Source organism: Mustela erminea, chromosome 7, assembly GCF_009829155.1.
Source record: "Mustela erminea isolate mMusErm1 chromosome 7, mMusErm1.Pri, whole genome shotgun sequence".
In the NCBI taxonomy this organism is placed as follows: domain Eukaryota; kingdom Metazoa; phylum Chordata; class Mammalia; order Carnivora; family Mustelidae; genus Mustela; species Mustela erminea.
Genome location: NC_045620.1, coordinates 130,735,097 through 130,760,027, shown reverse-complemented (window position 1 = coordinate 130,760,027; position 24,931 = coordinate 130,735,097). Strand labels below are relative to the sequence as shown.

The following is a 24,931-nucleotide window of genomic DNA, read 5'->3' as shown; positions in this document are numbered from 1 at the left end:
CCCTTCCCCAACGCTGACAACACGCCCGGTAGACCAGCTAGCCGTCTTGGCGATGCTGTCTTGGGCATGAGGGGGTTCACTGGTGGCGTGTGGGTCGTTCAGCAGTGACGGAGCACCCATGCGAGGGGGCCCAGGACCGGGGGGCAGATTGCAGTGGCCTTCCCCACCCTTCTTTACAAGATGAGAAGTAGGGTGGGTTAGGGTGGAGGGTGTGGAGAGGTGTGAGCGGGTGGGTGGAGGGAAGTCTGTAAGTACCCAGAAAGTACTGCAGCATCATGGTCCTGGGTCGTGGGGTCACCTCCTTCTCTCACCCCAAACAGGAAGATGCTCTTCTTTCAGAGACTTTGAAATTCCCTCCCCTTTGGGGTGCATGAGTGGGAGAGTTGGTTAAGCATTTGTCTCTTGGTTTTCGCTCTGGTCTGATCTCGGGGTTGTGAGATCGAGCCCCACTTTGGGCTCTGCACTCAGCTTGGAGTCTGTTTGGGTTTCTCTCTCTCCATCTGCCCATTCCCTCCCCCTCACACTCACGCCCCTCCCCAATAAATAAATATATCTTTAAAAACAAAAATTCCCTCCCTTGCCTCAGACTATAGAAACACCCTGGAAAGAGACAGCACACACAGGTCGGGTGGGTTCAAGAGAGAAAGCACCAGAACCAATTGCTGTTCTTACAGTGAAAGACTAGCAAGTCGATCCTTTCCAGGGCCTGTGACGGGGGCCTGAAGGGAGAAGCAGATGGTCTGAAAGCAGTGGGTTAGGGCCCTGAGTGGAGGGAGGAAGAAGACACCCCCTTCTGTGTTCCAATAAAACTTTATTTATAAACAGAGGTGGTGGGCCAGATTTGGTCTATGAAGTCATAATTTGCCAAGCCCTGGTCTAGCCATTTCACACGTCTTGAGGTAAATAGTCCATCATGATCTAGTAAATAGTACATCAGGATCTAGTCAAGCTGTTCATGGCCTCTTCCCCAGCAGCAGACGGGGTAATGCCTGCCTGTCTGTCTGTGACCCTTAGTATCTCAGCCTTGATGGTCTGCCAAAAACTACTGTGAATAAGAACATTCACGTCCCCCAGGTCAAGAAAGTCTTGCACCAACGTCCATCCCACACTCAAGCAGAGGCAAGGAACACCAGATGTGATGTGAGAAAAATGCACCAGCTTCTTTTTATTTTTTTCTAAATTTATTTTTTATTTTCAGCATAACAGTATTCATTATTTTTGCACCACACCCAGTGCTCCATGCAATCCATGCCCTCTATAATCCCACCACCTGGTACCCCGACCTCCCACCCCCCGCCCCTTCAAACCCCTCAGATTGTTTTTCAGAGTCCACAGTCTCCCGTGGTTCATCTCTTCCTCCAATTTCCCCCAACTCCCTTCTCCTCTCCATCTCCCCATGTCCTCCATGCTATTTCTTCTGCTCCACAAATAAGTGAAACCATTTGGTAATTGACTCTCTCTGTTGACTTATTTCACTCAGCATAATCTCTTCCAGTCCCGTCCATGTTGCTACAAAAGTTGGGTATTCGTCCTTTCTGATGGAGGCATAATACTCCATAGTGTATATTATTTACCCCAAAGATACAGATGTCATGAAAAGAAGGGCCATCTGTACCCCAATGTTTATAGCAGCAATGGCCACGGTCGCCAAACTGTGGAAAGAACCAAGATGCCCTTCAATGGACGAATGGATAATGCACCAGCTTCTTAAAACACAGCTCTAGCTGAAACATACCCTGCCGTTTACAAGTCCAAGCAGAAGAACTTTTCCAAATAAAACATCTGCATTCGGGTTAATGGCTCGTTCAGTTTTCGCCAAGAGCAAATGGGAAGAGGGTCTTAACTTTATGTTTATGTAAGGAACAAGCCTCTTGCGCAATTTCTCTTCAGAATAAAAGCACCATCTTTGTCCAGGGCAATTCACTTTTCTACTCCAGAGAGGGAGACGCGTTCTCACAGTTACTTACCAGATTCCAAAGTCAGTCTGAGGACTCTGTCCACCACCACCACCGACACACAATAGACAGGGTCACGAAGTTGTCTGACTGGTGCGGTTACAAGGGACGGACAAGACCCTGGGGCAGAGAGCCCTGGCCACAGACTCACGCAGATGTGGGGCTGGAGGAATCACACAGCTGAGATGGAGCGAGAGAGGAGGGAAGAGAAGCTTAGGGGAAACAGCAGAGGCTGTTCTGTCCTTAAAGAGAAAACGGGCCCAGAACATTCTAGAATTTGGAAGACATTCACCGAGGCTTGAGGAAGGAACTCACGGATGGTTCTGGAGAGGTAATTCAGGTTCCCGCAGTGCGGTGAAGGTCAAGTTACAATGTTTGGAAAGGGGGTCCGTGGAGCATTTTAAGCAGAAGGGTGATGTAATCAGATTTGTCTATGGACACAATAGTGATTAGAATTCATGGAGCATTCCACTCTGCACCAGGACCTGTGCTCTGCTTTTTGAACACTACCCTGTTTACCCTTGGGAACGGCCTGGCGTAAAGACAAGGAACACAGGGTCTAGAAGCACCTGTGTCTGAGGCCACGCACCTGCAAGGGAACCCCAGGCTCCTGGTTCTCCCCTAAACTCAGACCTCAGAACTGAACCCATAGGACTTCCGTCTTCAAATCAATAATTAATAAATAAATAGGTCCCCCCTCCCCTGCAAAAAACCCAATAGACAACCACTGATATTCAGACAATACTCATTTCATGGCTAATTTCTTCGGACTCAGAATGTATCACTTTTGTGCATTTGCTGAAATGGACCCCATCAAATCATAAAGAGAATTTATTCTGTAAGGAAAAAAGACTAGGATAATTAAGACACATTAGTTAGCTCAGCATGAAACAAAGAAGTCACTCAAAGAATTCACCTTTCCCTGGAAGGGAAAAGAGAAAGAGAAGGTGATCTTTTGTTTTCTCCCCTTTGCCTTTGAGACGTCAGACTCATTTTTCACATCTTAATTTTTCTGCTGATTTCCGGCTTGTTCTTGGAGGGTGGGAGGTGGGCAGTGTTTTTGCTCAAGTGCCCTGGCCTGGAGTCTGGGAGGGGGGCCAGTGCGAGCCGTAAGACAATGAGGAATGTTCTGCGTTTTTCGGAGCCTTCAACCACAGCATGACAATGGCCCCAGCTGGGCCTCTCCGATTTACTTTCTTCTTCTGAAATGTCACGAACACAGGCCATGATCATCTTTTTAAAAAGTAAGAAGCTTTTTAAGACCACTGGAAAGCTGGGGCGGACAGCCGAGTGCAATGCTTGGAAAGACAAGAGGGGAGAGAGAATGGGGTCGGTGGGTGGGGAGCCCCTCCGACCTCACCGACAGGCCTGGCGCTTCTGCCCTGACGACCAGAGAGCTCAGAGCTTTCACGCAGTGTTTGAGAGCCGCAAGCATGACTTTAGGACAGTAAGTGTGATTTTAACGTGAGCTGCGGTATTTTATGCTCTGCATGTGTATTTGGTTTCTGATCTTCTGTGGTGTGGGGAGGCATGCGTGTGCATGCTCTATGGAAAGCCACCTCCAGTCTTCTGTGGAATTAGGCAGAAAGGACACATTTTAGCCCAGAAACGCCTGCTGCCTGCTGCAGTACCACTCAGGAGCCCCATTCAGGAAGCGGAAGAGGAACCACGCCCTGGACACTGAGCAAGGGTCCTTGGTCCCCAAGTAGTCCTTCCTCTGAAGATAGCAAGTGTGGGGAAGGCCCCCAGGACAGTGGCTGCCCTCTTCCTCCTAGATAACTCTTCCAAAGCAGCACCCCCCACTCCGCTGACGGCAGCAAGCCCACTTCCCTCAATAGGGGGTCTTAGAGCGTGTGGCCACCTGTGTTTTGTAAAGACAGCCTCGGTAACATCCCCCTGGGACTTGGATGTTCTTCCCACGGATCTGAGAGCTCTTTTCTCTTCCTGAATCTGGGCAGGACTGTGGCTACGGTGGACGGGATGGTAATGGGACTCCCTAGGCGAAGTCATGAAGATGGTAGGACTTCTGCTCAGCTCATGTTTGGGACACCCGCTCTTGGAGCCCGGCCACCATGCTGTGCGGAAGCCCAAGGAGCCACATGCTGAGGCCACCTGTAGATACCCTGACCAACAGCCCTTGCTGGCCTCCTCCACAAGACAAGTGATGAGCTTTCAGATAATTCGACCCGCCCGCTGTCACGTCACCCCAGCCCTCCAGTCTCCCCAGCTGGGGCCCCAGACAACATGGGACAGGAACAGTCCTTCCTGCTATGACTTTCCCACATTCCGGACCCACGGGATCTCTGGCCGTAACACCCGGGGCTTGTTGATGACTCTTTTTGGGGTGGCTTGTGATGCAATAGTAGTGACTAGAACCCAATGGAAGGAGGTGGGGGCACCAGGTTCCTCAGGATTCTGGACCGATACCACTTGATGACTTTCAACAAGTCGTTTAACCTCTGTGGGGCTCAGGGTCCTCATTTGCAAAGGGGAAAACTGTTCAAGGTTATATACATGAAACTTTTTACAGAAAAGCATTTGATAAATAGAAGGAAACCCTACTCGAATAGGAAGAATCATTGTTTTCAAATTTCAGAAATGCCTTCGGTGAGCCAGTGGCAAGGTCAGCAGAAATCCTGTATGGCTGTAGGGGACAATGCCAGATGGGGTCATCAGGACAGGTGTCCCTGTCCCTTCACTTTTAACTGTGACCTAAAAGACAATCATGAGAATCCAGGAAAAAAGTGAGAATGTATATGGGAAGCATTTCATGGTGGAGTCCTACTAACTAGGGTCGTTTTGAACATTGAATGGTATAATGCATTGGTGCTCAGGTTGAAAATAAAAGATTTCTCTTTTATTCCCAAGCTTTCCCTTGCAGCCAGGAGTATACCCACCCCAGGGGGAGACCGGGGATTCTTCTCCAGGCAAATGCACGGGGCTGGCATTTCGTAAGAGTTCAATAAATGTGGACCATTATTTCTGGTGCCATTTGAAGTGGTCTTATTTCTGTGCAAAATATTTCTTTTGGAGGAAATCTCTCTCTTGGGGTTTTTCTGGATCAATTGCTCCCTTTCTTTCTTTCCCTCTCTCTCTCTCCTTCTCTCTCTCTCTCTCTCCCTCTCTCACTCTCCTCTGTAACTCTCTGGAGCTTTGAGTTGGTGCAACCCGCCGCTGTGAGCCTCTCTCTTCAAAGTCAGCACCTGTCTGTAGAGAGTCTTCTCCGAGCTCGGCACATTCCCATGCGCCGGCGCACTGAACTCCGGTGATGAGCGATGTAGTGATGTAGTGATGGCTGCTCCCATTTTATTTTTTTATTATTATTTTTTTCTTTTTTAAAGATTTTATTTATTTGTCAGAGAGACAGAGAGAATACAGGCAGACAGAAAGGCAGCAGAGGCAGAGGGAGATGCAGGCTCCCCAAAGAGCAAGGAGCCCAATGTGGGACTCGATCCCAGGACTCTGGGATCATAAACTGAGCTGAAGTCAGCCGCTTAACCGACTGAGCCACCCAGGCGTCCCAGCTGCTCCCATTTTAAAGAAGAGAATGGTGAGGCTCGGAGAGACTCGTGGTCTCATTCAGGATTTGCCATCAGAGCGGCAGAGCTTGGATGGAACCTCAGGCTTCTGACTTCCCCGGCTCCTTCCACTCCATTCCGGGATGAGGGCACAGCCCCCTCCCTTGGCTTCTCCCTCCATATTCTATTCTAGAGGCTTGAGATGATGTCATTCTGTTCTGGGTAATTTCAATTAACCCTTCAAACTCCAGTGGGGAAAGTGTCTGCGAGTTGGTTTCATGAAAGCTAGGCTCATTTTGATATAGAACCAAAATATTTTGTGTATAATGTTGACATACTGTTGATTATCAGCAAAACCTGGTTTTTTCACTATTATTATTATTATTATAGGGACCATCTGTGTACTCAGGCCCAGCAGAGAGGCAGAAATTCAAAACCAGTGTTTCATTGCCTACATTACACTCTTCCCCCAAAAAGAAAGGGACAGTGGGTAGAGCAGCAGCGTTCGTGTCCTGCATGACTGAGCCGGGCATCCCAGAAAACCAGATGTTACTACATCTGTATGTTGTTGCTGTTGTTGTTGTTTTTATCTTCCTGGAAAGAGAAAGAACGAGCTCTTGAAATTCAAATTCCCATTGACTCTGAAGTGATGAGCATATTTAAAAGCAGTGTGAGGCTGTGACATTTCCCATCGCTGCACTCACGTCCGAGGATAAATCCAGAATCACGCACGATCACGGTGTACGGGATACCCATTCATCCCCAACCACGTGCTGGGGCACGGACGCCCCTGCAAGGAGCAGATTCAGGAAAGGGGCGAGGCGCGCGATCCGGAGGCATCCACCCTCAGCCGCCTGCCTCTAGACGACAGCAAAAGTGCTAAAAGCCTGGGAACCCAGGGACACAGCCGCAGCAGGAAGGAGAGCCCAGGACCAGTGCCATGTGGGGACACAGGTCTGTGGGCTGAGCACAGCAGCAGGAACGTGACGTCTGGGATGGTCACGTACAGGCTCCTGCAGGCGACGTCAGCAGCACTTACCTGCCCCTGCCCCAGAGGAACGATGGGCTGAAGAGCTGGAGAGGCTCACATGGCCAGGCTGACAGGCAGACATTGGAGGGACGCTTTGCCGGCCACCTGCCCGTCGGAGAGACGTCTGCCCGTTCTGCTGACTGGCATCCGTGCTCCGTCGAGAACTCTGAACACAGGTTCCGTCCTGCGGCTCTGACCCCATTGTCTGGGGGCTGGTCCCAGGACTGGCGGCTGAGAACGCTTCCTGTCCCTCTGCTGTCCAGCTCTGTCCCTCGGTGTCTGCAGAGGATGGGGCAGGAGGGGCGTGAGAAACACGCCTGGGGTGGGAGCAAGAAAACCCCATTCCCCAGAGCTCTCGAGAGCAAGAGCTTCTTTGCTTAACATTTTTGAGCCTACCTCTGGCACTCAGAGGAAAAAGAGAATGTTGCAACTTTAGAAAGATCATTTTTCTGTTTTTTCCAATCAGTTTGATGACGAGAGGCCGAGAAAAGGATACCCAGAAACTCATCCCACCTTCCCTCAAAAAAGGAATTTGGGGGCACGAGTTCCGGGGAGGAAACCAGCTGATGGAGAGCGGCTCTCTCCCTGGCTTCATCGGCATGCGGAACTGTGCCCGTGAGGCTTCTCTGCCTTCAGAGCGTGTCTTGTCACCCCAGATAGGTTGGAAGCTTCCAGAAGCCCGCTGTGGTCTACTTCTTTGTGCCCCCGCCGACAGGGCTTGGCCATCTGCTTGGCACCCTTCTGGAATTCCTCATTTTAGGCGACAGCAGCCCTGTGAAGTCAGTTACATAAGAGCCTCATTTTACAAATGGGAACTCTGAGCTCCGGGAGCAGCGGTCATGCAGACCAGTGTTTGTGCGTCTCGGGACCCAGCCCAGACCTGTGCCCAGACTGTGCACTGCGTTCGGATCGCAGGGCCAGGAGCACACGAGGCTGATTAATGGGGTGACATTTTCATGCCGAGGCCCTCATCGTATCATGGGCGAGTCACCTGAACTTTGGGAGGAGGATCAAAGTCAGGAGAAGCCCAAACACGTGAAGAATGGGGGTAAGGCTGCGTGCTGAGTCATTAGCTCCGCGCTGCCCCTGGGGGCCACGAGGATGGCCTCTGCGCCTCTGCGGCCCTTCAGAGGTTGGCCAGGGCTGCATCTACCCCTCCAGCCACCCTCGGTCAGACTGTTGTCTCTTTCACAGCCTGGTCCCAGAGTGCCCACAGTTACTCTCCTGCACACGGACACCTGCAATGTCCCCAAATGCACTCTGCAATCCAGGAAGCACGGTTTTGTCCCAGGAGGGCCCCTCTGCCCCAGGGACCCTGATAAAACTCCCTGAGCCACATGCATCAAGGAAGTTTCCAGAACTTCTCCCAGGAAAGTAAGCCTAACACAGGCCGAAGTGTCAAAAATGTCACCGCCAATACCCCTAGGCAGTCTCCCAATCTCGTTAAAGAAAATGTAAGATTTGTTTACTAAAGGAATGACTTCTACCTTTGACTTGTTTTTATTACTGACTTGAACAGGATTCCACTCATAAACCCTGGATTGAGCAGTGCTCTGCGTGGGCCACAACGCAGGTGCTGCAGGCAGAAAAGCCTGGCCCTCGAGAGCCCCGCACGTCGCAGAGGATCACCGGGCAGGCATGCTGTCAGCTACTTTGTGCACAACACACCGTACGGGCCCAAGGCTGCGGCTTCACTCATTCACATTCATTGTCTGATAAAGGCGGTGGAACAGGAGGAAAGTAGGGGACGTTGCTGTCAGCGGCTCTGAGTTCAAATGCAGATTTTGCCAACTCAGAACCAGTCCCATTTTATAACCCAGGAGGTCATGGTGGTTTGCGGGATTTGTTCTTAGCATGAGACTTTTGAAGTGATGCGGCCAAGAGTGTTCACAGAAAGCAATCCAGTTTACGAAGGGCTCGTGGTAATAACTGACAATGGCCAGACGTGCCTTCCTTTATAGCAGATTGTAGCTCAGAAGCTTCTAGAAACAACTACGGTTTCCACGGAGCTGTGAGTGAAGTCCATCCCCTGTACTAAAACAGCCGGCTGATGAAGAAGGCTATACCACAAGCAGATTTTTAACTTGGGTAAGTTAAAAAAAAAAAAAAAAAATGGTCTCGGGAACCTAATCTTACCATTATGGTGGCAAAGAATGAATGGCGTGTGTGGCTGGTGGCAAGTCTAGGAAGTCACAGCTAAGTACTCGGCTGGTGTTTTCACCACTAATTCTATGGTTTTGCCAGATTTCCGATCAGTGTAGATTTTGAGTCTGCTTCTGACCCTATTTGCCTACAAGCCTTGTGATTTTTATGATGTAACTTTGAAGACCCCATGAATTCTGAGAGTTTCACATAGAATGTCACAGCAAAAATACAAGTGTGAGTGTGGGTGTTAGTGGGTATGCACCTGTACCTAGCATATAGGAGGTGATCTAGAAGGGGCAGCTTGTGTTACGAGTTAATCTCCGCACCACATGCGGCATTCCAGTTGAGGCAGGATACTGGAAGGAGATAGGCCAGCTGGAGCTGCTGGTCACACTGTTGGGAGAGGCACAGCTGGAGTCTGAGTCGCAGCAGCTGCACCAACCGTCGACCACCTGTCAGCCCCCCTCCCTGTCCCTGCTGAGAGAGGACACGTGACTATACTCTAAGCCCATGCTCCTCAAAATGGGGCCCTGACCAGCAGTACCAGCGGCACCCGGCAATTTTTAGAAATGGCAATTCCTGGGCGCCTGGATGGCTCAATGGGTTAAGCCTCTGCCTTCAGCTCAGGTCATGATCTCAGGGTTCTGGGATCGAGCCCCACATCGGGCTCTCTGCTCAGCAGGGAGCCTGCTTCCCCCACCTCTCTCTCTGCCTGCCTCTCTGCCTACTTGTGATCTCTGTCTGTTCAATGAATAAATAAAATCTTAAAAAAAAAAGAAAGAAAGAAAGAAAGAAAGAAAGAAAGAAAGAAAGAAAGAAAAAAGAAAGAAAGAAAGAAAGAAAGAAAAGAAATGGCAATTCTCAGTGTTGACTTGCTAAATTGGCAATTCTGGGGCTAGGACCCTCTGACTTTGAAGCAGCCCCCAGGGGTTCTGACGCACCCTTCAGTTTGAGAACGGCTGATCTCTACACAAAGCAACCCCTTCCTTTGAGAGTCGCCAAGTCTCATTCACTCGTTCATGACCTATTCACTCAGCACGTTTTTATCCAGCATCTATAATGAACTAGATACTATTGTAACCACCAGGAATAAATTAAACACAGAAACTAACCCATCTTGGGAGGATTGGGAGGAAGCAATGGTTCCGAGCCAAACTCAGGAACCAGACTGCCCGGTCTGCATCTCACTAGCTGTGGAAACTGAGCGAGGGACTTGGCATGATCACGGTGCCCATTTCAAAGATTTGGTGCAGATTAAATGTGTGTAAAGCCTAGCTTGGAACACAGCGAACCAAGAGGTCAAGCTGAGTTACATCAGGTCGCAGAACAAGACGGGACACACATCTCCGCTAAGACCTGGGAGAAAGCAGAAAAAAGGATCCAGGAGACCTTCGTCGTGACATTCAGCAGAAGTCCGGCTCCTGATCCAGGTCACGTCAGAGAAAGAAGTACGAACGCCGCATCTCCAGTCCAGAGCGGACAGGTGGGAGCGAGCGCTCGGGGGCCTGGGAAGCGGCGGTGGTGGTGAGAGTTCACGGGGAGCGAGGACCCGGCCTCTCGGTGGGAACGCGTCACTGAGAGAAGGTGCCAGAACCCAACCCATGAGCCAGAGCCCAGGGCGTGGCAAGAACCCAGGGCAAGGAGGCAAGGGGAAGTCAGGCACAGAGTTCAGAACGCTGTGGCCCACAGGGAGGGGCTGGCTCTGCAGGCAGCCCCGTGGTGTCGGAAGCCCACCGGATTGGGGGGCACAGGAACACTGTGCCCAGGGTCACCATGGGGCTGTGCAACCAAGGCTGCGGGCCAGCTGTGGAGGGGACACAGCTCAGTGCCCCCTCCTGAACTGTAGTCCAGCTGCCTGTCCAGTCCAGCCAGTGCTGCTCCTCTGAGCCAGAGGACCTGTCTGTCCCTCTAGTCCTGGCTACCAAGGTTGTCAGCACTGTACCCCGTGGCTGTGTGCATTCAGGAACTAGCTTTGAGCATCTGAAGACCAGGACTCTGATGAGGCCCCTGGGTGGCTCAGTCGGTTCAGCGTCCGACTCTTGATCTCAGCTCAGGTCTTGATCTCAGGGTCGTGAGTTCAAGACCCACACTGGGCTTCATGCTGGGCACAGAGCCTACTTTAAAAATAAAATAAAATAAAGACCAGCACTCTGAGTATAAAGAAATCAGCTACCCTGTGTCACCCTGGAGGTCAGAATGGACAGAATGGAAGTCCCTGGGTGGCAGGTTTGCACTCACAAAAGGAGGACATGTCCCTGAATGGAGGCTTTGCACCTGCCCTCAGCACAGATTCCGTCCTGGGGCTGACTGTGCTGTGTTCCAGAAACCCTCCTGGAGACGGAAGGAAGTCTGGAAGGTGAAGAAGCTTCTCCACCCGGAACACATCGACGATCTCTGCTCCCTTTCTGCTCAATGAAGGCAGCTCTGAGCCCCGCCTCTACCCATCATATCCTGTTTCTGTCACCCCAAAAACACACGGCGGTCACTGGGACGTTGAGAGACATAATTATCCCATCAATTTGTCAGTGAATTAGGAGCCAGCAATCCATTTCCTGGGCCTCCTGTTGAGTTTAAATAGAGGACAGCAGGCTCAGGCCAGGAGAAATTTGGCAGATCTTACGTGGGGCCTGAAGCTAGGCTCAACACCAACTTGGAGAGACTGAGAAAGGCAGAGGGGAAGGTGTGTGCCTCCACTCCTAGCGCTGAGGGCGGGAGGAAGAGCGAGTCCCCTCAAACCCGCTCGCTGGGGCCCTGGGAGCCAGACGGAGCGGGGGAGAGGAACGTGAGACAGCCAGAAAGCAACCAAACTTCCCTGTGCACCCTCGTTCATGAGAGTAACCAGAGACCATATACCAGGGACTCAGGGGGCACAGACAGCCTCAGGAGCGGACAGTCAGGGGTCCTGTATAGTAGAGGACAGACAGCTGCCAGGGACCGCCACGGTCCCTGCAACCAAACAGGCTGGGGGAAGGTGAGGGGCAGGACCCTAAGCCCAGTCTGGGGGGGTCCCAGACAAGCTCCCAGGAGAAGGCAAAGCCTCATCTGTTCTGGAGAACGAGACAGAGACAAAGAGGAAGACGTTCCAGGTCTGGAGAGGCACTCGGGGGAGTGTGGGCTGGGCCGCACAGGCTGCGGGTGGTTTGCAGGACATGAGGCCTCACCCGGTCCTGGGAAGCTGGACAGGATCAGTCTGGGAGGTGACACTACGGCACCAGCAGAAGGACGCCCCCGCACCAAGTTCCCCGCTGGAGAGCTGAGCCAAGGCCCGTGGGCCCGTGGGAGGACAGAGGCGGGGGCCTCCTGCTCCAGCCTCAACGGGACAGAAGGGCGACTGAAAGGCTGACCTCATCCCAACTGGCAAGAAAGACACAGGAAGGAAGGAATGAAGATTCCCAGAGCCTAGAGAGATGGTGTTTCCTTATCGACGTTCACAGCAACCAGACAAAATGACTAAGGAACAACCCTCCCCTGCTAATTTTCCGATTTTAGGACAGAAATCCATCTCAGATCCCAATCTCTGTGGCCCATCAGGGCAGTTTACTGAGTCTGGTGATGAGTCTCATTGGTAGCCGGGATGTTTGCCTGGAGGGTCCCTGGTAAGCAAGTGACATCTAGCCTGCCCCAAACCTCACCTACTCCAGGAAGGCACAACCAAACCGCTTGTGCCTTCAGGGCAGACTGTAAGGTTAGACTCGAAAATTTCAACCATAAGTTTCTGCTGGAGGCGGGCAGGGGCCCGGCTTTCTCTGAGCAAAGCCCTGAACTCACTGCACACAGCCTCGGGCAGGACTTGCCATAATTGTGCAGAAGACGAAGAGGGAGTTCACCCTACTTCCTTCCTTCCTTCACCCAAGGGGTGACGCTGGCGGAGGAGAAGGAGCAGGAGCTCACAGGGCATGCGTGGGGTACACGGGAAAGAAGAAGAAGAATCAGAGACGGCTGGGTTCAAAGTCCAGCTCTCCAGACTGTAAGCTCCTCACCTGGGGCAAGTCAGGTGACCTCTTGGCGCCTCTATTTCCTCTTCGATCCGCTTTCACAGAACATCCAAACTCTTATCAGAAGATAAAAGCTTGGGGCGCTTGGGTGGCTCAGTCCGTGAAGCATCCGACTCTTGATCTCAGCTCAGGTCTTGATCTCAAGGTCGTGAGTTCAAGCCCTATGACGGGCTTCCCGCTGGGTGTGGAGCCTACTTAAAACTTTTTTTTTTTTTTAAAGAATAATAAAAATAAAAGCTTTGTATTACAGCAAGAAGAGAGTGTCCAAATCTGTACCATTCCCAGGATTCTAGAGCAGGACGGGCTCGTGCAGAACTTCACGGAACGAAGGCACTGGGTCGGCTGGAGGCTGTGAGCGGCCAGGGGACGCTCTTGACCAAAGACCCACGCCGGAGAGGAGTCAGCACCACAGCGCCCGAGGCCCTGCAAAGAGAAGCAAAGCCCTCTTTGCTTTGGGGCGGGGCGGGGGGGGGACCCAGGCAGAGCACGGGCTGCAGAGGACACAGCTGACCAGAGTCTTGCTAGGAGAGTCTGAGTGAGGAGACGCCCCCCCGCCGAGTGAGTGTGTCACACACCACAGCAAGAGCGTGAGGCCGGCCCGCCTGCTCTCCTGGGGCTCCGCCAGACCGAAGGTTTCGACAGGCCTCTTCCCAAGCAGCCCGGAGTGAGGGGCTGCTCCTTACCAGCCCTCTAACCAACGGTCCTCGTCGTTACGTTTTGTTAAAAAAGAAAATTCAACCGAGTAACTCCGATGATCTGAAAGTGAGTCACAAAGCAGACGGCCTTCCCTCTAGCAAGTACGAATCCAACGTTTTTATACGAAGGAAGGTAGGGCAAGAAGTTATCAGCAAAAGAAAAGAAAGACGGATCCAGGCCAAGTCACCTTCCCTTACGGAGGAGGGGAGAGGATCTTACTGGGGAATCACCTCACCTTCCTTTGAGGCCAGGAGAGCCCGTGTGACAGATTACCTCACTGGCGCCAACCAGAAAATTCCAGATGGATTGGCTTGGAATTCCAGGCCTGGAGAGGATGACACCACAATGAAGTCTTGCTTCGCTGTCCTGGACGCAAGCGACTCCACGTTGGGCCTGTAGCTTTCTTCCAAAAATCTGCAGCAAGAAGAGCATTTCCTCTGGAGGTGGGCAGGTGGGCCACCGAGGGGACTCCCTCCAGCGCCTCCCTTCACCTCCAGCTTCACCCCCCTGAACCGTCTTTATGGCAGCAAAGGCCCAGAGAACAGGGGGTGCAGTTGAGATCCACAGCCGGTGGGGAGAGAGAATGTGAAATGCCCTTAAAGGAGTTTCTAGCACACACACATGTTATAGACAAGACCATGAGGAGCCTGTTGGGGTTTTCAGAGCCACTTTGGGCAAAAAATATGGAGAATGATTTCCAAAGGCGAGGGCAGACAGAAATTCAGATGTTTCAGCCCAGTTAGCTCAATGTCCATTCTTGGCAGAAATTTGTCAACGGGGGTCCGCCGGATGCAAGAGTCTGTTTGGTGACACCGTTGCCCATCCCACCTCAGAACTGTGCTGTGGGCAGAGTTAAGCTTATTTCACCCAAACACTTGATAAGCAAGATGAGGAAGGAGGAGCTGCTCAGTGTGCTTGCCGGTAGCCATTCGCCCCGTGGAGCGTCCCTCTCGAAGCCAATTTGTAGGAGAGCAAACCCACTTTAGTCGCTCTCACAGGGAGAGCCATGAGTGGGTTTTACATGGCAGCAGCTTTTGCCTCAACAGTCCAACAGAGCTGTTCAACAGCACACTGATATCCTTCGAGAGTGAGTTCCCCGTCACAAGGAGTAGTCAACTCACACGTTAACATCTGTTAGAATTGCTCGAGACGTGAGCATAGTGTTGGGGGTGTAGAGTGACAAGACCCAAACTCAAGGATCTACTTGGCTCAGTACCACCTGTGTGACCTTGGAAAACTGGCCTGAACTCGTCTAATTCTTGGCCAACTTCTATGTCAAATGAAGGTAATTTTTTTTATAGAGAGGTTGCGAGGTGCAGGAGGTTGTAAGTCATAAATTAAACGAGATCATGTCCATAAAAGCATTTTATAAACTAAAAAATGCTGTACTAATGTGTGTTATCATTAAGATTTTAGGAGCTTGGAAATAAAGGACTCTTGAGGCTAGTAGCATTTCGTACAGATGGCAGCATTTGATGCTGGCACTCCCAAACCCGGCTAGAAATAAAGCGCCGTGAAGCATGTCCCGCCAGCCCGGCACGCCATGCACCGATGATTACTCGCATTCCTCGTTCGGTTGTAATGGTTATTTTAAAGCATCAGGGCTGGGCGGGGCTATCAGCTTGCAAGTTGGCATATTTTTATTTTGACCTATTCCAAGTTTGAAAAATGATATATTGGATGTTCTCTAGGTCCAGACACAGTCCCTGAAATTCCCCCACCTAATTAAAGACGTTGACAGATGGAAATGAGTTTCAGGACATTGGATCCCCAGCTCAGTGCTGGGCTTGAAGCAAGGTTGTCAGGCTGTTCCTGGGATTTCGGTGGGGAGAAGGACGCCGAGCTTTCCTCTTTCTTCGTCACTGGGGCTGCACAACTGGCCAGGGTCTGCTTCTCGGCTATGCCTTTCGGCAACCTGCCTTCATTCCCGTAGAGAGCACCAGCTGGAAAAGTCGGTTTCTGGCATCTGGAGGCGTGAATTCATTATTGTGCACTTTCTCCTTTCTGGTGTGAGTCAGTTCTGTGAGAATTTGTTGAGCAACTACTCTGTCAGGGTCTCTTGGGAATAAGACTTGAGCCCAGCCCTGTCCCAACACAGCACGCTCCAGCCCTAAAAGCCACCACCAGCCCATCACTGCTGTCCGTTCCTTCCGGTTCTAGCACTTCACCCGGGGACACCGTGTGGGAATCAGGCCTGAGGACACAGGTGAATTTTCCCCCAGTGGCCCAGTCTGTTGCTCCCTCAAGCCTTAGGGATCCCCACCAAAAAAGGACAGCCCAATTGAGTGACTCCTAAGGACGCTTCCAGTGCTCCAAGGTATTGCAGATCTGTTGCTGAAGAATTAATTCCTAAAATATCATCATACTATATGGCAAAGAAGCTCCATTTGGGGTTCTGTCCCTTAACTCGCTGAACATCCTTGGGCAAGCACTTGGTCCCCCAATTTTCTACTGGAAAATCTTTGCCTCCTAGAATCAATCTAAGTTCTAGAGAAAAATACATATGCCGGGCCCGTAAAAGCCTGACTTGCGCCTAGTAGGGGCTCAATAGCCATTTGTTACCTCCTTCCCCCTACATCTCTACTAAGAGATGGACAACATCTCTCTTTTTTTTTAAGAACGTAAAGACTCCTTTATCTGGAGGACTGACAGGTGATTTACAGGAACGAGGGGAGCTGGACACAAGGTGGCAGAGTGGGAGACGCCGTGGTTCCGGGTGCCTCCGCCTGGTGGGGGAGATGCCAAGGCCACCATCCCTTGCCTCGGAGGGTCCCTCCGGCCCCATACTCCATGTGAGTCCCCGGGGAGCCATTTACAGTGGCTTCGAGGGGAACCAGAAGCCCCTCTTCTGAGCCCCGGGAGCAGGGGGTGCCCTGCCCGGGCTCCTGACAGTCCGGCCACCCACTCCCAAGCCGGGCTGGTTCCAGACGTGGCATTTCATGGCGCGACATTCACAAGGCTCGGCAGCTCCGACGCAGTAACTCTTCCTCCGTCTCCCCGCAGAAGCCATTGCCGTGCATGCATAAAACTGACTGTTGGAAAAGTTTTAGCGCCGTTCTCTGCCCCTTTCCCACCGCGCAAGCATTCCTCCAGATCCCGGCGCGGTTGCCCAGATGGTCTGTGAGAAGAAAAGCAACAGCAACTCATCACCGGGCGTGTCTTGGTGCCAAGACACACAGAAGGTTTATGTTTCACAATGGAAAGGTAAGCATCTCGAACGAGGCAGAACCCAGGGTAATAAAAGCTCCTTTTATCCCATATTCTCTTTCACAGTGGTGGGTTTTATTCTGAATTTCACTAGACGCTTGACGAGCATAAAAAGCAACCATTTCCTGCCTAAAAAATTGTTGCCTTCTGAGTTCTTTTTGTTCCCTTGAACAGAGCCAGCCTAGGTGAGAGAGGCTGCTCCGCACGCTGCTGCTGCTGGTGGTGGGGGGTGTTGCAGGGCTGCCAGGAAAGACAGCGCTGTTTGAGTAGGGCCCAGACGTCCCCAGGAGGTGGGGGGGGGACTTCTCCCCCAGGCAGGTGGCAGGTCCCCAGGCACAGGGTGTGGGTTGGTTTTGCAAAGCTTGTTTCTGTTTTGCTCTGGGCGTCTGCGGGCAAAGCCAGGTGGCCCAGAAGTTCAAGTGCATAGACCACTGCAGCCGTCTTTCTCCACACAGGCTCCGCACTGAGCACAAACTCTCCGGGCATCCCTGGGGCTCCCAGCTCTTCAGTCGGCCCCTTGTGTCTCCCTCAGAAAAGTTCTTACTCAGCGTCTCTTCACCTTTCTGGATTTTTGAGAATCCAGAAAAAGCCATGGGCATCCTTCCTCCTCTCTCCCACACACGTGTGCCCACACACTGTACAATGCACGTGATTTCAGGAATTCCCGGGGCCCCCCTGAAGCCCCTCCATGCCACCCACGGGGCAGTGGATCTCCCGGTTAAGAGCTTTGCTCTGATTTGTGCCCTACCTGGGAAGCGCTCATCTCCATGTCTCCTACCACCATTAACCCAAAACCAGAGGGATAACGGGAGATGGGTTCCAAGTCCAGGTCAGCAGGGACACGAGGTCCCGCCTGATGACCTGCTTCACCCAGCGCTGAGAACGATACTGCCCCCGAGCAGAGGGTTGAGCAACGGTGCGGCTTCAACAGAAGCCTCTTCCTTGACCCTGGGAAGCAGACAAGGCCTCACCCACAGATCCAGGGGCCGCACCCCCTGGCTCCAAGCATCTTCCCAGCATGCCCCCCACCCATGGACCTCTGCTTGCCGAACTGCCTTGTCACCACCCAGAGTGCCCCTCATCATAGTCTTAATATACCGACCAGACACCCAGTTGAGCAGACCATGAAACGGAGGTGTTTCTTCCATCGGAAGCGAAACATCTAAGTATTCCCCAGAAAGCTTCATGAAGCCCATTTTGTGACGCTAGAGATGACAGCTGGTCTGCAGGCGCCACTTGCTGAAGCCACTCCGGTCATGAGAAGGGCAGGAGGGGCGGGGCCGAGGACTGGATGGGAAACAGCAGGGATCGGGGCAGAACTCGGCAGTTCCCTCCCCACCCTTGGGGCTTACGCACAGGGTGACCCTGTCCTCACCTCCGTTTTCTGATCGCGAAGTGAGGATAACTGGCTTTACCTTGCCCTGCCGTTTTGCCGGCCCGAGGCTGGGAGTGGTCCTGGGACCTGCACAGGATGACAGGAGGGGCGGGAGTAACGCTGCCTGAGTCCAGAGCTCTGACCTCTCTGCACCCCAGGCAGTCGGACCCGCACCCACAAACGGCCAAGAGACCCCGGGGACCTTGCTGCTCCCCACCTTTCCCAGGTCATCCTGCAGGTTGATTCCGAGGACCCCGATTTCTGGGGACAGAACATCTCCAAGCTTCTTCCAGGACCAAGAGTGCTGACCTTACCCAGCAATTACCCTCTCCGGGGCAGCTCTCCCGGCCCCGGCAATCGCAGCCCCACAGTTGACAGACAGCAGAAGCTAATAAGCCGGGGGGGCCGACAAGGGGGGCCCCGAGAAGAGCGCGGCTGCAGATCCCGTTGCCATGGCAACTCCTGCAGGTGTTCCTGCAAGGAAAGACAAGGCCAAGGGGTTCGGGTTGCTTTCCTCTCCCTTTCCGAAAGTCTAAAAGTAAGAGAGGTCACCGGGTGACAGGGGCCTCCTCGTGCTCGCAGCAGACACAAAGGCCCTCGCCTGGGGTCGCACAGCTAGGAAAGGGCACGGGGAGGACGACTTCTCGGCTTCCCGCATCCGCCTTCCCGCTGCGCCAGGCTGCAAAGCTCGGGGCTTGGGGAAATCGCGTCTCTGCCATGCGGACCTCCCACCCTCCCTCTCTGGGCCCGCAGATGCCCCTTCCCTGTCGCCGTCCTAAGGAGATTTCAAGTAGGGCCACCACCAGCCCCCAGCCCCTCTCCTGCCTCACCGCTGCTCTGACCCCACCAGAGACCATTCCCGGGATCTACCTGCTGGTGGAAGGGGGCCCAGAAGTCTCCCCTTCCTCTGGGTGGCCCAGCCATGAAGATGAAGCCCAGCCAGGGCTCCGGGTGGCCAGCGAGCTCTGCCGTGTGGAAAAGGAGCAGACGGTTCAGCAGGCAGGGAAACTCACGATGGTCGGTGAAGAGTAAGAGCGACTCTTGTCGGTGTCTGAGCTCCTAGATCCAGTGTTCCCTGAGGTCCGCCGCCTCCCGACCCTTCTGCGGTTGGTGATGAGAGTAAAGAATCACTCCCCCGGCCCCACTGCTCCGAGCTGTGCTCCGTTAAGAGCATCCACATTTCTCCCTCCCCCCATGCCCTCTACGGCAGGGGCGACCTCCACTTGGAGCAACGGCTGTCACTGTAACCCATCTGCCAGGAGACCTTCGTCTCCTGCTCTTGGGACCTGAAGGCCTTCCCTGCTCCCAGAAGAGGCTCAGAAGGGGCATCAGGCACAAGGAAGGAGGAAACCAGGCCGGGGGAAGACTTTCCACATCCCACAAACAATACCGGTGACATCACCACATCACGACCTCTGGAGAAGGAGGAGTTAGATTTAGGCGTAGCGGGCGTACTCACAGCAGGTGACTCAACCTCCCCGTGCCTCAGTTCCCTCACCTGTAACAACCCCTTCCTCCCAGAGCTGTAGGAACGGGAGATGACGTGTCGAGTTCCAGCAAAGGGGAGCTCTGGCAGGCTGCACGCACTTACTACACTCAACAAGGGATAACCAAGCAGGGGGATCCTCTCCCCGGACTCCACCCAGGCAAGACCATCCATCCACCTGCTGCACATGTAGAGGACTAGCAGCTAGATACGGAGCAGATGGGACGTAGCAAACACTGACTCTCCACCCCTCATCCTCCAGAACCTCGCTGGGCCCTTGAGAGGGGAGACAAGCACAACGCTGGAGGTGAAGAGGCCGCTCGCAGAGGTCGGGAGGCGCTCTCAGACAGTGGGGGAAATGCCAGAAACTAGAAGGGAAGGGCAGATGTCCACGAAGTCACAGACACAACTCTGAAACAACTCCAACAAAGCAATCGCGAGATGTCGGAAATAATAGGAACACGAATGTGATCATCGAAACTTGGAGGACGGGACCTTTCAACCGCCCAAAACACCCTGCCACACTTCAGTTTGCCCAATCAAAGAAGAGGAGGAGGGAGTCCTAACCCACAAAATTAGAAACGATCAATTGTAGGCAATAAAAAATACAGCCATGAAGAGGAATTCATTTTATAAACTTTATGCTCTGATCTTTAATCTCAAGAAATGGAGGGCTTCTGAGGAAAATACTAATTACTCCCCAACTGAGTCAAGGAGTGGACAGCCTGACCAGACAGATTACCATAAGACAAACCTGAAAATGCCAGAATTAACTCCGTAAAAGATACTAGGTCTAAATGGTTTCGAGTTAGTTCTTTCAAACTTTCAAGATATGGTTAATAATTGTGCAAGGTCGTGATTTTAAAGCATTAAAAGTACTTCTCGGTTTTTTTTTTTTTAAGATTTTTTTTTTTTTTAATTTATTTGTCAGCGAGAGAGCACACAGGCAGGCAGAGAGGCAGAGGGAGAAGCAGGCTCCCTGACGTGCAGGGAGCCCTATGTGGGCCTCGATCCCAGGATACGGGGATCATGACCTGAGCCGAAGGCAGCCGCTTAACCAACTGAGCCCCCCAGGCGTCCCAGTACTTCTCAGTTTAAAAAGCTGGATTTAGTTCATCTAAAACCTCAGACCTTTGATACAGAGGGTATGTATGTGCACAAACATTACAAGCCAGTCTCATTCATTATGAAAACTAAAGTAAGACTTTCATCTCAAATACTGTGGTTGCATCCAGGCGTAGAGCAAACAAATGGTTCACAATCATCCCCTAGATCTTATGGGAGAAAGGCAAAGAATTTAAAAAGAGGCAAGTAAAAGACGCTTTTATATTAGGAGAATTATTAATACAGTTCTTTAATTTGGATCAAAGAAGAAAATTATTAAGATCATTCCATGTTGAAATTGTATATTGTATAAATCCAGTATAACACCATTTCTGATTTGAAAACAAGACCAAAACCCACCTTTCATGTTTTAAAAGGATTTTTCTAGAAGCGGTTCTTTTTTACTGTGAGAGAGGTTGACCCTGGGGTCTAGGTTCCTTGCCTTCCGAACCGGGAGCCCGCCCCGCCCCCTCTCTCCCTCTTCTGCCCCTGCCGCTGGGCACGGGTCTGCAGGTCAGAGGCCACCTTTTCAAGGAAGGCTTTAAGACCCACGTCTGCAACCTGTAGGCTTGTGCTCCCGGGATCCATTCACGGCGGGGACTCCCCCGCTGAGGCTCTGCCCGTGCATCAGTGAGCTCTCCTCCTGGGGTTAATCCGTGATCGCCTGGGGTGTACACCAGCCAGAGCCCAGGATGCTTCCCCCCTACAGACATGGGCCACAGACCGGCCTTACAGTCTAGAATAGAAGATCGTGAACAAGATGTTAGGACACTGACCGCTCACGGCTCATTCCTCCCTGCCGACCCTCCGGCGGGCTCGCTGGGCTCACCGTCCGCACCAACACACAGCGGGAGAGGGCTCGGCCAGAACAAGGAGGGACGTTCTGAAATGTGCTACCTCGTGGAGGAGCCCTGAGGATATCATGCTGAGCGAAGAGGTAAATCTGTATGAAGCTGCTCCCACGGAGTTCCTAGAATAATCCCATCTACGAGACAGAAAGGGAATGGTGGCGGTCGGCTGGGGACAGGGCGAAGGGGACTTGTTTCATGGAAACAGAATGTCAGTTTTGCAAAAGGAGAACATTCCGGAGATTGGTTGCACAATAACGTGACTATATTTGACGTTACTGAACTGTACACTTGGAGATGGTTAAGACGGTAAACTTTAGGGTATGTGTTTTGTTTTGTTTTTTACCAAATCTAGGCACACACACTGCTTCTGCCACTCAGGACATGGGGCTAAGTAGGAGTCTGCGCCTCACAGAACACCGGGTTCATCTTTGTTCCATCCCCCCGCCCAGCTCTGTGATTTGGGGCTACTGTTTGGGCGTGAGGCTCACTACACTCTCTAGAATGCATTTCAGAATGATGATGTCCGGCATCTTTGCTGTGAAGACGTTTGCAGGCACGTTACAGAAAAAACAGTCACCAACACAGACACCGAGTGAAAGGCTTTGATGACTGTGCTCAGGAGCTTGGCTTGCGGAGCCTGAGGACTTGGGGGCTGAAGACAAGACCGGATCTTGGCTTTTAGGGAGCGGGCTCTGGTGGTTGTTGCGGGGGGCCCTGGAGTAGAGAGAGGGGAGGGCAGGGCTCTGGGTAGGTTAGCCTGGGGCCCAGGTGGGCAGAGCCCCCGCACCTGCTGCAGCTGAGAGCCACCCACGTAAGGGAGCCCTCGGGAGGTCGTAAGGGAGCACACAGGCACCTGACCCCCCACATGCGGACAAGGATGTGGGAGGCCAGCAGGGCTCAGCGGCACTCCCTCGAGCCTCACCACCAGGGACGCCGGAAACAGAGATGCTTGGCATCCCTGGGGAATGCAGCAGCCGGCTCAGGAGGCGCCCCTGCCCGGGACCAACAGTGGGATTTGCAAATGGCTGCCGCTGCTGCTCCGGGGACGAGCCACTGTGTGAGACACCCCCTGGGGGAACCCAGACCACCTGTCAAGGGCCCTGAACAAGGGGTCTGGGCAGGGGGGTGGCTGGGAGGCAGCACTGGAGGACCCACCCAGGGATCCCTCCCCTCCACAAGGCTGATTTCCTGCTCCCCCACAAAGAAACCAGTCGTATCCCATCTATTCTGAGGTCCTTTCTACCAACTATGTGGGGTCCCCCGGAACGAGGCCTTTTCTCTAAATCCTTCTCTCGGGCAGGAGGAGAAAAGCCTCCACTTTGCTAAGAAGTGAACACGAGCGGGCTCAGAGAACTTGCCTGCTGCCCAACGGGTCAGGTCATCCCTTCCACACAAGGAGACCCTCTGGCTACGGTCGCCCCCCAAATCAGAGCGCGTGGCCACTGATACGACCGTGACCCGCAGGGCCTGGGAAGCCGGAATTCTCAAGCAGTGTGGACTTGCACCAGCGCTGGGCTTCGGGATCAGACCGGGGCGGGGTGGGGGGGGGGCGTGCTCCCGACCCTCCCTGACAGGGCAACCCCTCCCACTGCACTTCTGGAACATCCCCAGGGGACAGCATCTACTTGCTTGGCGGGGCAGGTCAGGGCTGAGCGCTAAGGCATAGCAGAGACCCGGCACCCACACAGGTGCTCACTGCGTTGCTCCTGGTGTTACTTTATTGCTTGTAGTAGCAAAGAGCAACGCTCCTGTAGCGAAAACGAAGGAGTCGTAAAGAATGGGCTACAGGAGAGTTCATCAAAGGACGGGAGAGGCCTTGTCCGGCTCCAGGGAAGAAGCCATGAAAAGCAGGGCTCACCCGAAGAAGGGAGGCGGGGAAGCGGCATCGGAGGGCGAGGGCCAGGAGCCATAGGCAGCACCGAAGACGCAGCACTGGAGAACTTGATGGGCCCCAAAGAGGCAGTCAATCTCTTTTCTAAGAGAAAGGGGCGATTTGTGCTGAGCTTCTGTCCCTGGGACAGGGCGGCCTCACCCCTGCGCCTGGGCCACCCGCTGCGGGAGCCTGAGGGGCGACAGATCTGTGTGGCTCAGCCCCAGCCCCGTGCCTCAGACTCCGGGACACCCCGGTCACAGTCCTGCTTTGTAGACAAAGTGGCCACCTCGCTCCCCCCAGAATGACAGCACTGCGAGCCTCCGACAGCTCTGCCTTCAGCCCAGCTCAGGCCTGGTAGGGGTCTATGACCCTTGAGGTGCCCAAGAGCAGCACAGGAACTTAGGGAGGGCCCCGGGGGTCTCAGAGACCCCTCCCTGCCCCCGCCTGTGCAGGTGGTCCACTCTGACCCCCAGCCTCCTCCCTCATACGCTCCCCATCCTGACATGCCATAGGGAGCTCTCCCCCTGCGGGAGCCGGGCTCCGCGTGGCTGAGGCCTGTGGCTCTTCAGGACCCGAATTCCATCAGGTGAAGGGACTGCCTCCAGCTCAGTGAAAACGCCAATCCAGGCCCTTCCCACTGGCGGGTGAGGCCTGCCACTAGATCACTTCCTTCCACGGCCATCTCTGTCACACCCCCTATGGCTTCCCTTGCTGCCCGACTGCTGTGGAGGCCTTGGTCTCTGAGGTCGGCCCCTTGTGCCCTGAGGCCCCCTTCCAGAGCTCCCACGGGCGAGGAGAGACTCACACTCCAGGCCCTCACCACCACCATCGGAACCAATGTACTCTGACCAGTCTGCTGTGCTCCCGGCTGGCTCCCAGCCCGAGCGGGCTCCCCACGTCACAGCGCCGGGACTGGCAGCAGCAGCGTCAGGCTCCAGCACCATCAGGACCACAGTGGTTAGTGGGGAGAGAGCCCACAGCACGGCTGCTCATACAAGACGCTCCCTTTCCTTCTTTTCAAACCCGACACCCAGGAGTCTGTTTTCCTATTTTCTCATTTTCTAAGCCATTTCCAGTTGAAAATGACTTTAAAGTTACGAAGAAGAGAGACAGCGTCCCAACTGTGGGCGCTCACTGAGAGCACAGAGCTGCTGCGTTCCTAGCGAACCTGAGCAAGGAGCAGCAGCCTCTCCCCGACGACAGGGCAGAGCTGCGCCGGACGCCCTCCGGCTGCATTTACTGTGCTGGGTTTTCGTTCCCAAAATTCAACACCCAGTTTGCAAGGGGAAGCTTAGCGTTGCACAGGCAGGGCCCTTCAGACCCCGAGCCAGCTGACTCGGGAGCCACCACGCCAGATCTAAATTTAGCCGCAGGTTAAGTAAGGGAGAGGACTTTTCACTCCGTTGGTGAATCTCTCCCGTTTACAGGCGGCTCCTGCTCACCCGGGCACGTGAGGGCCTGCGGACGGGTAGGCCGTGGCCAGCCCTCCCAGACCAAGAGCTCCAAACCCTCCAGTACCGGTCCACCCTTCCAGAGTGGGGCTGACAGACAGACAGGCCGGGTTAGATCCCGTCACATTCCTCGTCTGCTTCTGAGTGAAAAGCAAGTGGCCGCAGACATGGCCACTGAGAGACGAGGAGCCAGTGACATCAGTCCGGTTCCCCGGCTGGCTGTGGTTTACCATACTCTAGCCATC

The 24,931-nt window shown here is 53.4% G+C and overlaps 1 protein-coding gene and 1 long non-coding RNA gene across 9 annotated transcripts; both read right to left on the bottom strand.

Annotated features, from left to right (window-relative positions):
• Nucleotides 1-1,615: 1,615 nt before the first annotated feature.
• Nucleotides 1,616-23,711, bottom strand: LOC116596172. Of its 7 annotated transcripts, none has more exons than XR_004288038.1 (4): nt 12,629-12,790; nt 6,513-7,275; nt 1,968-2,135; nt 1,616-1,652 (listed from the first exon to the last, which is right to left on the bottom strand). XR_004288038.1 is itself a non-coding variant. In XM_032353275.1 (4 exons), the coding sequence occupies exons 2-4, from the start codon at nt 7,102-7,104 to the stop codon at nt 2,322-2,324; spliced, it is 423 nt and encodes a 140-aa protein (XP_032209166.1). In that variant the 5' UTR covers nt 7,105-7,275; nt 12,629-12,790; the 3' UTR covers nt 1,625-2,321. The 7 variants fall into 7 exon arrangements, 5 of the variants coding, with proteins under 5 accessions (XP_032209166.1, XP_032209161.1, XP_032209164.1 ...); XM_032353275.1 differs by having other exon boundaries at nt 1,625-2,386; nt 6,513-6,782; nt 7,017-7,275; XM_032353270.1 differs by having other exon boundaries at nt 1,625-2,386.
• On the bottom strand, nt 12,830-20,343 carry LOC116596173. Of its 2 annotated transcripts, none has more exons than XR_004288039.1 (3): nt 18,139-20,343; nt 13,613-18,008; nt 12,830-13,066 (listed from the first exon to the last, which is right to left on the bottom strand). It is a non-coding gene; the product is annotated as an uncharacterized LOC116596173 (long non-coding RNA). The 2 variants fall into 2 exon arrangements; XR_004288040.1 differs by having other exon boundaries at nt 13,613-18,395; nt 18,792-20,343.
• Nucleotides 23,712-24,931: the final 1,220 nt, after the last annotated feature.

Excerpts from the sequence above, each read along its gene's own strand:
- LOC116596172 (XM_032353270.1), bottom strand. The coding sequence starts at position 7,104 with ATGCCGATGAAGCCAGGGAGAGAGCCGCTCTCCATCAGCTGGTTTCCT. Across the intron at positions 2,387-6,512 it reads TTCCTCTGGGGCAGGGGCAG|ACAAATCTGATTACATCACC; the intron begins GTAAGTGCTGCT and ends TTGTGTCCATAG.